This window comes from Melanostigma gelatinosum (assembly GCF_949748355.1).
Source record: "Melanostigma gelatinosum genome assembly, chromosome: 22".
Classification (NCBI taxonomy): domain Eukaryota; kingdom Metazoa; phylum Chordata; class Actinopteri; order Perciformes; family Zoarcidae; genus Melanostigma; species Melanostigma gelatinosum.
Window position 1 is genome coordinate 18,157,495 of NC_136655.1, and position 18,172 is coordinate 18,175,666.

An 18,172-nucleotide genomic window follows, 5' to 3' on the forward strand; every position below is an offset into this window, starting at 1 on the left:
GTATCGTTTGGGTTTTTTCCGATACCGGTGCTAAAACAATACTTTTAAAACGATAACGGTGCCTAAACGGTGCCTGAATCTATACTTTTTTCTTCAAATTTAACAATATATTAACTGTTAAAATATACTATAAATATAAATAAATACAAAACACTTGGCTTCAAACTTTTTAACTTCAAACTATGAACAATATATTAACTGTTAACAGTTTACAGTATACTTAAATAAATATAGATAAAATAAATACAAAACACACACACTGTACACACACTACAGCTTCAAACTTCAGCAATTATTTTGCAGAAATATGAGCATATTTGCCTTCTCTTGCAAAATAAGACCTCTCCTGACTCATTTTATTTCATTTAACCAGTTGGTGGCGCTAATGCGCCAATTCGTTGTTTGGCAACCGCCACTACACCTCAAAGAAGAAGAAGAAGAACGTTTTGCGTGCCTGTGTTGTGCTTATGAGCGGCAGCGCTAAGTACCCGGATGTCGATGGAGGAAGTCAGTAGCCTGCCAGCCGTTTGACAGATCTCGTTCTTTGTTTTTTTCAATAAATCATGGCCGAAGCTTCGTCAGAATGATGGAGGGGTTTGTTTCTAAGCGCGCACGGCTCGTCCGGTTGTAATAATAATGAGTGAGGAGCGGAGGACCGACGCTATTGTTAGCATCATTATATGGCTCATGTTAGCCATATAATGGAAAGGGAGGAGCATAGACTGTATAAAAGAAGTGGACGTATAGTCATCGTGACGTCACCCATTAGTTCGTGGACTGCCGTTATGAGTTCGCCATCGCCATGTTGTTTTTCTTGCATCCAATGGAACAGATGTGACCATATTTGGAATGAGAAGGAGTGACGTAGAGATTAGGGGTGGGGGACAAAATCGATACAGCATAGTATCGCGATATTTTGCGTGCCGATATTATATCGGTACATGGACGCCAAGTATCGATTTTTTTTATTTTAGAAACTATAAAAAAATTTTTTTTCATTTTTAAAATGAAATCAAAGATGGTGCTGAGTTGTTTTCTGGTGAGGTCAGCAAAGGTTCTGGGTCAGCATGATTGGTAGGAAGTTGGTCAAAACAAAGAGTCTGGCCTCACAACAGGGTTAAATCTGCCAACAGTAGCCGGCTCATGGGGAGAGTGCAGCGCATCACTGTCTCTCTGCCCTCGACGTCCATGCATCACAAGTTATACTGAGTTATATAACTCTAATATCCGACTTATATAAGTTATAGTTCATATACTGAGTCCACACGTTTGCATTTAGTTAAGTTGGACTATGTAGTAATACAAACAGTTCAGTTTGTCAGGTTCATGCAACATTTATGACATTGTTGGTCAGTCTGTCTGCTTGACAATCATATTCTGCTGCAATAAAAATGATTGAAGTGAGATGAACAGACTGAAAACTTTATCTTATTAGATAAAACATGTTGACACAGTTTTCCTTTGGGGACATCATTTGAAGTGGAAAAAAGTATTAAATCGCAATATATGTTATCACAATACTCAGAGTATTGTGAAAGTATCGTGATATATCGCAGTATCGTGATATATCGAAGTATCGCGATAATATCGTATCGCGAGATCTCTGGCGATTCCCACCCCTAGTAGAGATGCCGTATACGGCTCCGGTATCTTCCTGTCAATCACCGTGTAGCCCCGCCCTAAAGCATCCCCTGCTTTATGGTCTGTTTGACTCTAAATGGACCATAATGTACTGTACATGCTGTATTGAAGAAGACTTGAAACTAGAGATTGAGACCATAAACTCATGTTTACAATGTTTACTGAGGTAATAAATCAAGAGAGAAGTAGAGTCATTTTCTCATAGACTTCTATACAACCAGAGGAGTCGCCCCCTGGTGGACACTAGAGAGAATGCAGCTTTAAGACACTTCCTCATTGGCATCACTCAGCAGAACTGGAGGTTGCCGCCTGGAGCGAGGGGTATTCAGTTGATTGCAACCTCACCGCTAGATGCCACTAAATCCTACACCATGTCAACATTCCTGGACTTGGACATAGAATGACAGCCTCAGTTGAACTACAGTTAAGGGAACAAATCTTCTATGATCTATTACATCATAGAAATGTGTTTATAAAGTCACATATACTGTTCTGCTAATTGTCAGCTAATCAGCTGCTCGCTGTTGTAAAACAAATCAGAACACTAAGATATAGAAAGGAGTCAATATGAAACGGCACTCGTATAGAAGGAAAAAGCTCACATTTGATTCCAGTTGGATGCTGGATGTGTAGATCTGAAGAATCCCAGCCTTGCTGGTGAATCTGCATCCTCATCAGAGAAACACTAAGAGAAATATATTCATAAGAATTTTTTTGCAGCTGGGCACTGATTCCTTAGATGAGTTGTTGATCCTCACAATGCAGCAAGAACGCACTTGAATGGCAGAAAGCTTCGGCGTCAGATCTGCGTGGCCTAATGGCTCTCTGATAATAAATACAAGTGTGTCAGTGTGTGCAGAGCGGAGGTATATCCATCGTTACTTACATAACCCCAGAGTACAGCGGGAATAGAGCTGTAGCAACCAATTCTGCCTTCATTAAGCATTGTCGAGTTACATAAGGAAAAGGAGATGTGAATATATTGATGCGCCATGCCAGTCATTCTGCTTCTGACTGTTTATGGAGAACAGGGAGCAGGAGGAGCAACCCAATTATCCCTCAGCTGCTAACATGAGAAACAGGAACCGGTGGATCCAGTGAGAAGCGAACAGTCGCACGATGAGAGTAGATGTAGTGTGAGAGGTACACCAGACATGGAGTGTCGCGAGTCATCACAGCGTGAGTCGCGTCTCACAGTTCACGTAGAGCGACGAAATGCTACGTTATAGCTTTGTTGTCTCATCAGGGATCCGCGGTTATGTTTATTTATTTCATCAAGCAGCCATTTATGTTTTGCGGATGCTCACACTGTCCGAACAATTAGTATTCCTCTGTTGAAGACCCCCCCACCCCTCCCTCAAATGAAGGCACCATGGCCTGAACTGTTTGGTCGATGTTGTAGCCGCCCCAGATGTCGCCACTGCTCGTAATTAATGTGGATTAACGTGAAACGCACAGAATGCTAATGTTATCTCCATCTTGCTGCTGATGGCCAGACAATTTAATTGCTGTGGAGAAAAAAAAGAAAGTATAAAAATGTAATTTCATATTTATCATAATAGCCTCTGGCAGTGAGAAGGGGGGAGAGAAAAAAAACGGAAACACAGTTTTACCCGCCCTTTGCCCTCGTTAGAACTCTCTCGGCTGCTCCTGCGTCTCCTGATTATGAACAGAGGCTACCTTGGCACACAACTTCATTAAAATCGATTTAAATCAACTTCAACGGCGAACTGCTCCTTCTTGCAGCATGTACGAACAGAAGTCTCTGGGAACATCATTAGAGCGTAGGATTGTGTGTGTGTGTGTGTGTGTGGTACTTCCTCTAAGTTTGGATGACAAGCTCCTTCACAAGTGTCAACACCCCCAACCAATTGCGTCCGTGTTACTGTAATGTGCCTGACAGGCTGAACGACTGCTTTGCCTCTGCCTTGATCCAGTTGTTTTCCTCCCGAGTTGGGCTGGTGTGTTCGCACTACAAAGTGGCCCTGGTTGCCCTGAAGGTAGACCCACCGTCTTGGTCCCGGTAAATATGTCACCCACGGGGAGAGGCCTTCAGATGACGCCACAGAACCTCGCCCCGCTAAAACCCCCCCATTAACGGGGAAGCGATCCTCTGAACTTTGCTCAGCCTCCGCACTTCCCTCTAAACGTGTGTTTTTGCCGAGAAATGATGCATTAGATGTGATGCCGCCTTATTTGAGCTCCTTCTCTCCACTGATGCAGAGGTGCAGTGTCAGGCAGTAATGCGCGCTAACTCAAAGTCCAATGTGGTTTGACTGGAGGCTAAAAGCTCACTGGGGGGGCACTTTGAAATGAATGTGTCAGAGATCTGTCATGCACAACAAATATGCCACACATATTGAAGTAGTTCCTTCTGTAATGCCCTGTGTAGGAGTTAAGGATGTTTTTGTGAATTGGTAATGAGTGCCTGCTTGTTTGCATGCTCTAAAAATGGTCGACAACGACTTATAGTGGCGAGGTCAGTGTGTCATACACATGTGTGGTGTATTTGATAACTGACTAATCTATTTGACAATTTATAGTTGAAGCTATTTTTCATTTAAAATTGGCAGCCCCTCAAATATGGAGATTTCCTTCTTTTCTCCATTTATCACATTAAACCGAATATCTTTGGGATTTGTACAGACCAAACAAGACATTTGTCCCTTGCGCCTCACTAGAGACATTTTGGCTTTTTTAATTTTCCAATAATTTTTGCTGTGTTGATGCAAATGGCATATATTTCATTGATGTTTGATCACAGGGCCATTACAGTACAACTTCCTGCATTCTCTTGCTTCAAAATGATACTTTTTACTTTTATTTTCCACCACATTGAGCTATTCTCCTGGTTTCCTGAACAAAAAAACAACCAAAAAACATTAAAAATCAATGTTGTTGCGAATCACAAACGTATCTCAGACTGTGAAAAAATGAAATAAAATCCGTAGCATTAAATACACAGGAATATCTTTTTAATCTTCCTCATAAAAAAACAATTTATGTAAACTAACGTCATATAAAGGGTTAAAATTCTGAAAAGGAATGATTAGTGATGATTCAAAGTTGATTGGTAAAAGATTTAACCTCCTGAAAGTGGAAAAGTACATTGATCATTTACCGGTAATGGCAGTTTCTTTGATGCAGACATTTTTATCCTAAGACATCAGAGCAACTTTTAAAAGGAAGCATTTTATAGACCAAACTATTAATGATTTATCTTGAAAATAATTGGCAGATTAATCAACAATATAAATTATAGTTGCAGCCCTAATTACAATAGTTATTTTTGGTAAATTAAACTTCAGGACTATGGCTTCCTTGATGAACTTAATGCTGAGTTCAGCCGGCTAAAACCTTTCATCTCCGACAGCTTGTTAGAATAAGCCCGTTTGCATGGCCATATCCAGATTTGCACTCTTTCAAATAGCAATTTTTGATTAAAAATGTTAAGTCTTTTTGTAATTGATTATATCTAACGTGGTTCTGTTTTTGCAGATCTCTGCTGGTCCATCTGGAGAATGGCTACTTCGGCCGAGGCTTTGACCAGATGTGTCCACATCTGCACCACTACAACACGTATATGGACAACATCTACAACGGCAGCAGGGTACTCGGGGTAGGAACACAGTATTTCCACGTGGTTACCACACCTCTGCATCAAACTCTCGTGTAGCACTGATGAGCCCTTCACACGATGTTATTACATGTGATGTGATTAAGCCATACTTAATACACAGACATGAGATTTACCTCAATGTTTTTCATCTCAATATCAGAAGAAATCGAATTAGCCTGTCCCCCAAATTGTTGGACTATAAATATTGTATTTTCTTTAAATATTGTAAAATGACACCCTCACATGAATCCCATCCTGATACTGTCGATTTATCTGATCAGTGACAATGATGCCGGTGGAGCGGTACAGAGGTGTCTCTGTTTATTGGAGCGACCAGCAGCAATGTCCTGTTGCTAGCTTTGCACCACAGCAGCAAAAATAATAATGTCTGAATTAAGAAGAAGGTTTCTGCAAAACATTGACGAATTGCATTGATTACGGACCAAGCCCTGCGAGTTTGCATTGATCCTCCTGCAGATTGACATCCATTATAATTGAGTGAACAGGGAAGTGTGTTGTGGTGACAGGTGTGCTGGTTTACTCAGGTAACTGGTGATCAGTCTTCTTATGAGAGTAACCTTTGACCCACATTAGCCTGATTATTTTTCCCAATCAGATTACATATCAAACATGTCTGCAAGGTGTACTGAAGACGTATTCTGAAAATATTAATGACCACCATGCAATATCATATGCAAATATAGGGCTGCGTAATAATTAAGTTTTATTTTTAATGGACTTTCACTGGAATCGCACTGCGATGATATGATCTTATCATGCAATTATAAACTAACAATACTTCTGTTTTTGTTTTACATCCATGAAGAGTTTGGTCTCGCGTAGTGTAACAGTGGAGCACAGTTTATTGCATTGAAATGTGTGTCTCTTACATCCGATTGTACACAGCACAACTTAGTGAAATACAGCCTCTGCATTCAACCATCCTAAGCACTGAGCAGCAGTGGGCTGGGAAGTGCCGGGAGAGCAACTTGGGATTCAGTGTCTCGCTCAGGGACTCTTGGACATACAGACAGGAGGAGCCGGGGATCAAATTGCCGACCTTGTCATTATAGTAGTGGTGTTAATAAACGTTAATTGACAATAAGAATTTTGACCGATTTTAATTCTATCAGTTAAAGAAATATTAATAACAAAGCTGAGCTGAAGTCGGAGGAGCAGTTTGTCACTGAAATGAGAATAGGTCCATCTTAAAGGGAAGACCCAACCCCTTTTATGTGGATGTCCAATCAGTGCTCATGGTAAACGTAGTCCAAAGACGAAATTAATTCCCAATGTGTGATCTATCGGCCGAGAAAGACAATCTCTCCTGCTATGGAGCCGTGCCGGCTGTGGCTACTTATACCAGGATGCATTGCGGTCAAGCTGCTATTTCGCTACGGCTGATGACTAAACAAAATCAACTCGCCAAACAAAAATATCTGTACACCTAAACCGAACCTTTTCAACTTAAGTTTCTCTCTTCCACAGAACTTAGACAGGGTTAATGGCCTTGTCCCTCATCGTAAGACACACTTCATTCAAACTAGCCAAACAAAATAAAACCAAACCCATCTTGGTTAGTCTGCACATGTACGAACTAGTCCAGGGGTCGGCAACCTTACTGTCCAAAGAGCCATTTTAAATAAAATGTGTCTGGATATCTTTGGTATCACAGCTTATACAGTTTTATATATAGTTATATTATATCTACAAAAACTATAGTTTGTTGTAGTTATGAAATTATAGAACAAGAATAAAGACAATTCTGCAGGTTTTACGATATGTAATTAAACACACTTTACCAACACAAAACAACAGAAAACCTAGCTCAGTCCAGAGCTCCATCACAAAACTACACAAACTAAAGTATTTCAGCCGGGCCGCTAGACAACGTACCGGTCTTAACTCTCTACCCCCTGGAGATGTTAGGGAGGAGCCAGCATGCTCTCCCTTGATCAGCTGTCCTGCTTCACCTTTATTCATCTCCCTGATGAGGAGATCAGCTTCAGGCGTGTCTCCTCCCACAGCTGATCCCAATGCTCTCCTGAGGGAGTGGGTGGAGCCCTCTGGCTGCAATGTACACGCCTCCAATTAACCATCATTTAGTGTGTGCGCCTTACACATTATTTAATTTAGTTTTGCCGAAACTTGAATAAATCCACTTGTTTGTAGGAGATTTGTTCACAGCAATATAAAATGGATATTAGAGGGAATTATGAGCTGGTAAACTTTTCTTGTTTTCAGCTCACCGGTATCTGATATTGCATGTTCAAGTGCAGCAATACCTTTGTAAGAGCAAGAGTCTACATGTCCAGTAGCTGTGTGGTTCAATACTAATCAGAGATGTCATGGCGACTGTATCACGTGCTGTCTTTCGGGGTTGCCAATGTACAAAATGCAGCGCCGTAATATTTGAGTTTCTACTCACAGTTGGCAACCTTCAACTCTAAATCTAAACCATCAGCTCTCTCAAGTGTCTGGTTTACACCCCACCCCACTCTGTCACTACTATACCGCTTCAACCTGATCAGTGATTCCTCTCACATTGTCCCCATCATTCTACTTACTGCCACCTGTCTGCTAACCATGTCCAGCTCTAGCTGCCACAGGCATAATGACCAGCTGAACAGCAACACACACGCACACACACACACACAGCTGGCATCTAAAGTCAAGTGGCATCTACTGATGTTTGTAAAGCCATGAAACCGGGTCGAGCTCTCCTCGGGTCTGTTTAAACACAGCAGCAGATGTTTATGTTGATGATTTATGGGAATGACGAGATACGTCTTTTTGACATCTGAATGTTGACATATACTCACGCCGACATGATGTGCAAATGCATATTTAATAGCATCTACATCTCTCCCCTTCCCCCCACCTTAATATGTTGGCAAATCCAGCATATTGAATGACAACAAATGATTTGGGGGTCTCGTCAGGTACAGTGTGCATCGAGAAAGTGACAGGAGATTCAGGGGTCGTAGCTTGGGACATGTGCACCACTGGTTGACAAGCTGCATGCAGAAAGCACATAATAGACAGCTCACAGTGAATGAGCTCCTGAGCACGAGGCACATGTACTCAGTTCATCAGCATGTTATGTTCTTGTTGATTAGTCAGTGTCATAAAACAAGGTGTAGTAGGTGATGTGTAGTCTGGACGGAGTAGTGTGGACAGGAGCATTGGGCTGTACACAGTATATTGAATTGAAAAGGGGAAATGCTATCTAAAGCTGTGTTTGGATGTGATTTCAGGAACAACCGAACTGCACCTCAGAAAATGTCACTTTGCCAAGCACAAAGCTGCCTCTTGTAAATGTGGTTTTGTGGACCTGAGAATAACTTCACAATGATGTGTGTTGTCTTAGATCCAGCTAAAGAAGAACAAGCCCTTCAGACGCTTTAAGAAGCTACAGGAAGCCCGACCAGAGTTCCACAACCATAAGCTGGAAGATCTACTCCAACTTCCCGTTCAGCGGATCGATCAGTAAGATTCCTGTTTTCTGTTTCAATGAAGAGGCCAGATGTTACATCAGAATCAGAACCATTCATTGCCACGGTATGTGGCTAAACTTTTTCTGTCACGCCCCACTTTGGAGGAAGAAAAATGTTCATGCCCCAACACAATTGTAACAAAATGGTCCATGTTGAACTTTTATTGAAATAACATTTTGACTCCTCCATCTGTGCTTTTTCAATGAATAGAATAAAGAAAATTGTCATCACTTTCAAGTAAGCCAGATTGCTCTGTCAGACAAAAACAAATACAATGTGCATTCGCTTTGTTAGAACAATGCAAAAAAAGTTCAATCTATGCAAAAAAGAACTAATATTTGGCAAAAAATAGCTTATTGTGGCTGCAATTCACCTGTTTTGCACTGAATATCTTTCCAAGATAATAACAATAAAGTGCAACCTGTGAAAAACTAAACAAAACAAGTTCAAATATTTGGCAATAAAGAGTTTTACACTGCATATCTTTTCAAAACAACAATAACGTGCAACCTGTGCAAAAAAAAAACTAAATGAGTGCAGATGTGTGTCACGCATACCTGGAGCATTTTATTTTAAATATGAGCTTTAAAATGTAGTATTCTAAAAGTAAAATAATAGCTGTGATTTAACTGCACATGGGACTGTTAGTCCACTGGCTGTGGTGATCACAGTGAACCGTGTAATAAGAGGACATGTGAGCCCTTGTTGCTGTAGTTCATCTCCTTGGAGCAGAGGCTGCATGTAGCATACCCTGAATATCAATGTGTTTAAAACTGTGACAGCAGGAAGCTGTACTCGTGTCTGTTTAGACCTCCACCTTTATCCAAGGCCCAGCTCCACCTTTATCCAAGGCCCAGTTCCACCTTTATCCAGGCCCAGCTCCACCGTTATCCAAGGCCCAGCTCCGCCTTTATCCAAGGCCCAGCTCTGCCTTTATCCAGGCCCAGCTCCACCTTTATCCAGGCCCAGCTCCACCTTTATCCAGGCCCAGCTCCACCTTTATCCAAGGCCCAGCTCCGCCTTTATCCAAGGCCCAGCTCTGCCTTTATCCAGGCCCAGCTCCACCTTTATCCAGGCCCAGCTCCACCTTTATCCAAGGCCCAGCTCCGCCTTTATCCAAGGCCCAGCTCTGCCTTTATCCAGGCCCAGCTCCACCTTTATCCAGGCCCAGCTCCACCTTTATCCAGGCCCAGCTCCACCTTTATCCAAGGCCCAGCTCCACCTTTATCCAGGCCCAGCTCCACCTTTATCCAGGCCCAGCTCCGCCTTTATCCAGGCCCAGCTCCACCTTTATCCAAGGCCCAGCTCCACCTTTATCCAGGCCCAGCTCCGCCTTTATCCAGGCCCAGGGGCGCTGCATGTTTCATCGCGTTACGTTTTTTCCTTCTAAATCGTGATAATGACGAACATTAACAGTCCACGAAGTTCCGCATTCAGTGGACGTTAATTTAACCCAGCAAGTGTGAACGGTAACGGAACATAACGGAACTCAAACTTTAACGGAGGGAAAGACGGTGTAGACATCGTCACGGCACATCAAAGATGTTTTATTTATTCATTTTTTTTCCGGGTTCAGAGGTCACAGCCTGTTGTCAACTATGTGAGTGCAGTCCACTAAAAACATTATATTTCCCACAATTTAAGCTTCTGCATTTTCCAAATGCACTAGTATTATTCAAACGTATTGTTCGGTTCGGTTTAAAACGAATACGTGTATTATTAAACTCCGAGAAACAAATAACCGTAGCTGTGGCACCATCCTGAGGTTATAAGGTGGTATTTCAGCTGCAAGACAGCACTGAAGGCCTGGGTATAAAATGCATGGCCCGCCACTGCATTGGAGAAACCAGCAAGTAAATCAGTAACAGTGCTGTTAATGCAAGCAGGAATAGTTCAGAAAGCTGTGAACCCTTTCTAGTTGCAGCATTATGAAAAATGTGGGAAGGAATGATATCGTGCCTCAGAGGGTATGATACATCAATACAACTCTAAACCGTCACTGTTATTTCTATAAAGCTCATAAAACCTCAGAGGAACAACTGGGCTCACATGTTTCCAGCATTTGTCACAAAGCGAGTGTTTGTGGCGGTTCTACGGTGGTGCTGTTCCACCATCAAGAGGACTGCTGGAGATGGGTCACAGATTTCACACTTGACTCCTGTTTTTGCTGTTTCGTTGTTTTCTTCTCACAAGTCATCAGCTGCACTGCACAATGTATAGTCTCTGTGACAGATGTAATTATTATTATTTGATGTAGCTCCCATTTAAGTACTCAGACTGTCCAGAAACTGTCAGTCTCTTTTGTTAAGCACGAGTTTTTGTTGGCTGTAATTTCATGCGGTCTTGATCTCGCTTGTTAATTAGTGGAATGAAGAGAAATAAGCTGAAACGTGCTTTCCAATGCAGCAGATATCTGACAGTGGTTTATCAAGCTGCTTGCTTTCTATCTTAATTAGGCCCCTCTCATGTTCTCATCCCTCCAGATGTACTGATGAGCACCCTAAATGTTCCGTCCATCCATCGGGGTACAAAGAGGTTGTCTCTGAGATGAACTGACCCTTCACCTTAACATCTGAGACACTGCTGTGTATCTCATGTATGTTTACTTTCTCCTCTATAACAAAGGACCGCCTCCCTTTAGTGTCTCACTCTACCTTCACTTCACGGATAACGGGGAACTCCGAAATGCACTATTCCAAGCTTTGTAAAATGATTGTGATGCACCAATTCAACCTTTTCTAGCCCGATACAATTCATCATGTAAGGTAGTGATGTCACAAGAACCGATACTTTAAGACCAAGTTAATGTTAAATTTCTGAAAACGTGATAGTACTTGTTTTTCTACAGCACCTCTGATACCATAAGTACAGGGGCAGGACTCCAGACTGACAGTGTCTAGAATCCGTAAGAACAGTAAACTCACTATCAACGCTTCCCCAATCGTCCCTCTAGTAATGCTAAATTCTGAACAATCGCAAGAGGAAACCTAGGTAACATCAGCCATCAGCAGCTGGTGGGCAGCAGTCTTCCTGTCAATATACCTCATGAATAATATCACAATATTTTTAAGCTTTGCCCGTACAAATGTTTGTATATACAGTATATGTATGTGTGTATATACATATACTGTATATGTTTATATACAATAAGATGGAACTTTATTAATCCTGAAGCAAATTCTGATGCCAGTGTCATCAAAGATTACAACGGAAGAATAGCAAAAAACAATAAAATATGACTATATATGAACAATAGAATAACAATTATTAAGTGTAAGCTAAATAATACTGACACCATTGCAAAGTAGAACACAATAGCAATAAGAGGAAGGGAAAGAAATTACAAAATTCAACTAAAATGGGAAAAGAAAACGAGTGACAAGAGTAAAATACAAAGTGTAGAAGAAGTAATACTAACATCAGTGCTTAATAGAGACTAAAGAGGAAGATAATATTGAGATAGATACTGTCAATGATATTGAAAAAGTAGTAGAAAGTTATATTGCACATGAAATTGAAATGTACTATTGCACGATGCTGACAAAAGTAACATATTGTCTCTAAAGTAACATCACTGTTTGATTTAACCCGTTGATGTTCATGAGCAGTGAGTGCATTTGATATGTTACTCACCCTCTCTTGGTCATTGAAAATGTCTTGGGAATATTTTGGACAAGAGTGGGAGGCCTGTTTACTTTTGATGCAACCAATAGGGGACATGAGAGTACCCTCGTTCTCTCACATGAGCATGCTGACCACCGTATCCGTGTCTGACACATAATCAGTGGGCCTCATTCTCTCAGCTCAGCCCTCTCTCGCTCAGTCTCTCTCTTCACACTTCCCATCATCATCATTGATTCGTCTGTCGTTCTCGGTGAAACTCGGGCGACTCGAGGGATGTGTCTTAATTGTATGATGATTTTAAGTGGCACGGCCAGATAATCATCCGCGGCTGGTGCCTTACCTTGCTCCGGCTCTGTGGCTGGGAATAGCGGGGGAAACTGTTGTCACTTATCGCCATTCAAGGATGATGGATGGCGAGCAGGGCCCGGAGTGTGTATACTTATGTTGCTGCTGGGGGAGGAATAAAATCATTGCCTTTATTAAGTGGCATTCACTGGAGCAGGCTGGAGCGCTCGTCGGCGTCCTCCCCACTGAGATCACCATTATGACAGTGATGGGGTCTCCAGTTGATTGTGGCAGTGAATAGCAGCCCTTTCTGCCTGTATTGGCCGTGTCTGTGTCGATAATAGAGATGACGCTCTCATAGAGATGGCGGCGCTCGGAGGCCTTGGGATATATTCGCTCTAAGCTGAGCACCATTAAGTACAACAAGGGAATGGCCCAGTGGTCGGCCCACTGTAGAGACAGCATGCTCCATGTAAAGGCCGTACAGCTCCAAAGGTCTTGGGGGTCATTGTCATACTTGCTAAGCATTGAGAAGTGTGTAGCTGCACTGGCCATGCTTGATTTAGTCTTTCAATTGTCAAGGTGGGATTTCAAATTGACTGCTTTATGTGCTCAGGTAGTTCCATCATCTCCAGCAGCTGAACACAGGGAGGTTCTCCAACACAAGGTCACAGCATTGATTCATTTCTTTAGAAATAATTCTGAAAATCCGAGCCTTACATCGCGCTCTTCTCTGCGGTCTGAGTGCCGAGTTGTATTTCCGTTCATAATTTGCGTCTCATTGTCTGCGTGTCAATTGACCCTGTGGTTCACTGCCGAGTTTGAAGTGAGGCTCGCAATGAAACAAAGTGCCTCGATTATGCTGTGAGACGGGGTTTGTTGTGAATCATCAGTTGATTCTTTTGATCCTGAACACTTCATAGCTGAGAAGAGAAGTTCAAGATTTGGATGACTGAATATGAGCTCCTCATAACCAACTGACCCAGACAAACTTTAACCATTCCTATTTGTAACGAAATCAGTGTAAATAAGTCGATTTTAATTACGAGCTGAAACTTTTTACAGATTTATTTTAAATCGTCACGTCATGTGTCTCATGTTGTACCTTGTAAGTGTGCGCGCCTTTGATTATCACCTGTAATGTGAAAGCATCAATATATTAAGTGGATTTATTAAGGAGAACTCAATAGCGCGCTCACTCTTTGTTTCATTGACCGAGACATGAGTCCATACAGTGTTCTAGAACTACCAGTGTCAGAAGGATGACACCGACCCAGGAACCCAGGTTAATCCTCCTTTAGGGACTGGTTCAAAGGTTACTCAAGACTCACGACTGTTATTTGTTTGGCAGAAGACATCATTTGAAAAAAGTCACAGTTTTATCATGGAAACGGTAACCTGGGCTAAGTCAAACTAATTGTAGCGAGATATCGTGCTGCTCTGCCCCCTTTTTCCACCATCCTTCTCCATTTTGGTAACACTTACCAGTTAGCTGAGTTTTTTGAGTCAAGACTTTTTAAAAGGTTTATCACCTGGCGTCCTGTATTCCTGGGCTGTTCTGTGAACCACAAGTCAGAGGCCTGTCGACTGATGATTGCAGTCATTAAGGTGTGTGAGGCAGACCTAATAACTAAACTCTGACTCTCGCACGGATTTAAGTCGACTCTTTGCAGCAGCGCACAGTAAAAAAGAAGCTGCAGTTTGACTGAAAAGTGTTTCCTAATGTCTACATTTACACAGAGTTCCTTTCTCTTTGAGTAAATCCTTGTTAGTCACCCTTTCAGAGAAAGATAAGACGCTCTTCACAATCACTGCATATTACATTTAATTGCTCAAGTTTGGACAGCGGACTATCTCTAGTCCTCTGTTTTTACCACGGATGTGCATTCCTTTCCTTTTTAAGCTATTAAAGTTGAGTAATTACCCACAAGCCCATGCCATGTTCACTAACCCGTGCAGAAGCCTGCCAGTACATCTTGTCTCTTAATTACAAATTTGAATTCTTAATGCATGTATGGGAAGCAAAATAATTAGACGGATTTCCTCCATCTCTCTTCTGTACTGACGTCTGTGCAAATGCTCAAATGACCTGACATGTCTGCCAGCAGAGAGTGAGAGAAAAGCCTGCATATCATCTGCATATTGTAAAGGAATTAGCAGATCCTGCTGCAGCGGCAGGCGGGCCCACCCCTCCACCAGCGCATGCTTTCCAGAGCTGCGTTCTTCATTCGAATATCTGAGCTGTCGTAAATATGGTTGAGATTACGTGATTCTCTCATTATCTTTTCTTTTCCTTGCTGCTAATGAGCGGGACAGGGCAGCTAAACGAGAGAGTTCCGTTTACATTATTTCACGTGTGCCGCCATGATACTCATTAGAGCGTTGCTTTTTGTTACACCATTGCTTTAATTGGATTTTCGTCTCCACGCCTTAATAAGAATGAGGGCATCCATTGCTAATCATGCCTGTAATGTGTTTGTTATTACAAGACAAGAAGCAGAAGAAGTGGAATTATTTCTCTTTTTAAGCGTCTCTTAATTGAAGGAGGCTTAATTGGGTCTTGTTAGGCTTCCGTTTCATTTCCGATGAGTAATGGACGACAAGAACAAGGCCCCCCTCCTCCTCCACCCACAGACCACCGCACACCCACCTGCTGCTGTGAACCCCAGCTCCTGTGATTCATGGTAATGCAGCTCACCCACACGCACACAGCTTAGTTTCAGGCCAAGCTTTCACAGTAACCTCATGGCCTGCCTTCTTCAGCAGATGGAGTGGCTCAGTTACCATGGTGATAGGTTGTGAACGTCCTCCCCGATCTCTCTCTTCGGCCACCCCCTGATTTCTGCTTGGTGACCTCTTCCCAGAGTGCTTTCGGTCTGGTGTTCACAGACAGCTGATGTTGTCAACAGCTGTCGCACGTGATGTCACGATGATGTCATACATCACTCCAGTCAGGTGGGGGGGTCCGGCAGAGATCTTAAGGTGTTGAATGGTTTGTGGTCAGTGCAGACCACAGACATCGAGCCACAGACAGCTGTGGCTCGATGTTTTTTTGAGTCGTGGTGGGACCAGCCATGTCTTGTGGCACATATCACTTGGCAAAAAGACTGCAACAACCGAACTTCCTGTTTCTTCACAATAACAGTTCTAGACAGTTATTTGAACTGAATTCACGGATCACTCATTGTCATTATGCGACACAGTGATGCAACACAAAATGCATTTTTAGCCATTTACAACACAAGAAAAACGTCTTAAAATATAAAACTCGACGGTCCACCTCCCCTCGTCCAACCTCTGTTTGGTTCACCCGTCAAGTGCAGTTTTATCCGGGATGCCACAACACGACGTCACTGACCTCCCGTCTCTGGGTTTGACTGAAGAATTATTCATCCATTTTATGTCTCTGCAGCAGAACATCAGGCAGCTAGTCGCAGGCTGTGCAGTGGAGAAGCCTCAGGTGCTAGCTGGGTTAGCTTAGCTTCCATTTGGGCTCTCCTCCCTCTCCTCCTGGGGCAGTTTGGTGGCGTCTGGTCCGGCGGCCGTGGACGGTCTCAAAGTCTGCTGCACTTAATCCCCACGCTTCCTTTTCATAATCAGCATTGCATATGTGTCTGTTGCACATATGCAGTAGTAGTAGTAGTGTCAGGGGCGACTGTGGCTAAGGGGATAGCAGGGCAGCCTTTCAATCAGAGGGTCGGCGGTTCAATCGATGTGTGCTTGAGCAAGACGCTTAACCCCAAAATTGCTCCCGTAGTTGTGCCTACGGTGTAAGAATGTGATAGACTCTGAATTGTAAGTCGCTTTGGATGAAAGTGTCTGCTAAATGACTGTAATGTAATGTCTGACCAAAATACCAAAAAAAGCAAAAAAGAAATGATTCATTTAAATTATTTTTTTAGAGTTTTTAAAGTGTTTTGTTTGGAATATGTATACTGAGCATCATTTAGTTATCACTACTGAGAATTTAACAAAACAAAAAAAACACCGGCTGACGATCTATTATCAGAATCATTATAACTGTTATAACTGCTGCTGTGTAAAGGGAATACTGCTGTTAAAAAGCACCTTATTCGTGTAAGTGTTTGCAAACCGAATGTTATTGCACTTTTGTTCATACAGCAGTACTTTAAAATAAAAGTGCGCAATACACTATATATATATATATATATTATTAAGACCTGAATGACTGTATGAGAGAGACACACAGCGAGATAGAGGGAGAGGAGTGTATGTGCGCGTGTGTCTGTGAGTCTGTGTGTTTATCAACATCACTAATTGGCTCAATCGCGAACAGCTGTGTGCCTGAAGCCATTTGAAAATATTCTCCATAGAGATCCCATTGAAAATAAAAAGCTTAATAATTCAAAAAGTTTAAAGGTTAGAAATATGAAAAGTCATAGCACCCCTCTGGTGAAAGAGCTGAACATTTTAATAGTTGAACGGTTTCTGTAGCTTAAAATATGAAGGAGAAGAAGAGGTGGGACGGAAGAAATAGAAGTTGAATAAAGATTCGAAGAACAATAGTTGGAATGCTAAACAGCATTCCAACAATTACTTGTTGATGAAGTCTTCACAATTTCGTGGAGTCAGCAAGTTTCCAGGTGCAGCTTGAAGACCCACCATTGTGTTCTGTTCTCTACACGCAGCCTACACACACAGTCGCACTACACTGTTGTCACTGCAACACATGTCCCATCCCACTCATGCCACCACATGGCCGGCAGCAGGTCTTCTCGTGTCACTAATAGCCCCTCTCATTGGCACCACCATGTCTCTACAACCAGCCCAGACTGCACAGAGAGGGCAAAGGCAGACAGTGGAAATCAATGTCAATTGTCAATGCACTTCGCTTCAATGCAAGGTCACATCATCCTAGTAAAAAGGATCAAGATTTCCGAGGAAGCTGACACTCTTCACAACTGTTACTTTAGATGGAAACTGAAATTAGGACGATGAGTTCCTTAATTTCATCATAAACAGTTTTCTAAACAGATTTTTTTTGTTTTTAGTAGGTGTATTATTATTAAGGGAATAGAGAATTGTCTATTGTCATATTGCAAACAAAATGTGACCTTGCCAATTTGAATATTTTGGTTTTACACCAAGGCGAGCCCATACAGGCATTTTGCAAGCTTTGCATGATAGTACCGGTGAAGGACTCTCAAACCACCAACCTACGCGTACATCTCTGTGGCCGCTACCCTGCTGGGGCCGATCAGCTGGAACCAAGAGGAGCTGGGGTTAGCAAGGATCAATGTCGGTCATCTATCGGCAGAGCTTTGGCAAGAAGCACCAAGTACAAACAAAGCAGTGAAAGACGGGCTCAGTCCACAACAGCTGTCTCCAAGTATATTGCGAAGGAGATTTTTCAGAGCAAGTACAAGTACTAACATTTGAGTACTTGCCGAGGAGAATAGTGCTGGTCCACCTTAAAGGTCAGCCTACCTTAAGTGCCCCGGAGCAGGCTAATCCCCGAACACCCAAAGACTATTTTGAAGGTTTT

At 42.4% G+C, this 18,172-nt stretch overlaps 1 protein-coding gene across 2 annotated transcripts in view; it reads left to right on the forward strand.

Annotated features, from left to right (window-relative positions):
* arhgef39 (Rho guanine nucleotide exchange factor (GEF) 39) overlaps window positions 1-18,172 on the forward strand; it is a 57,643-nt gene that overhangs the window by 10,975 nt on the left and 28,496 nt on the right. For both annotated transcript variants that reach the window (XM_079294998.1, XM_079294999.1), the window contains exons 4-5: window positions 5,140-5,260; window positions 8,631-8,749. In XM_079294998.1, the coding sequence (XP_079151124.1) occupies window positions 5,140-5,260; window positions 8,631-8,749 (240 nt within the window). The remainder of the gene's footprint in view (window positions 1-5,139; window positions 5,261-8,630; window positions 8,750-18,172) is intronic.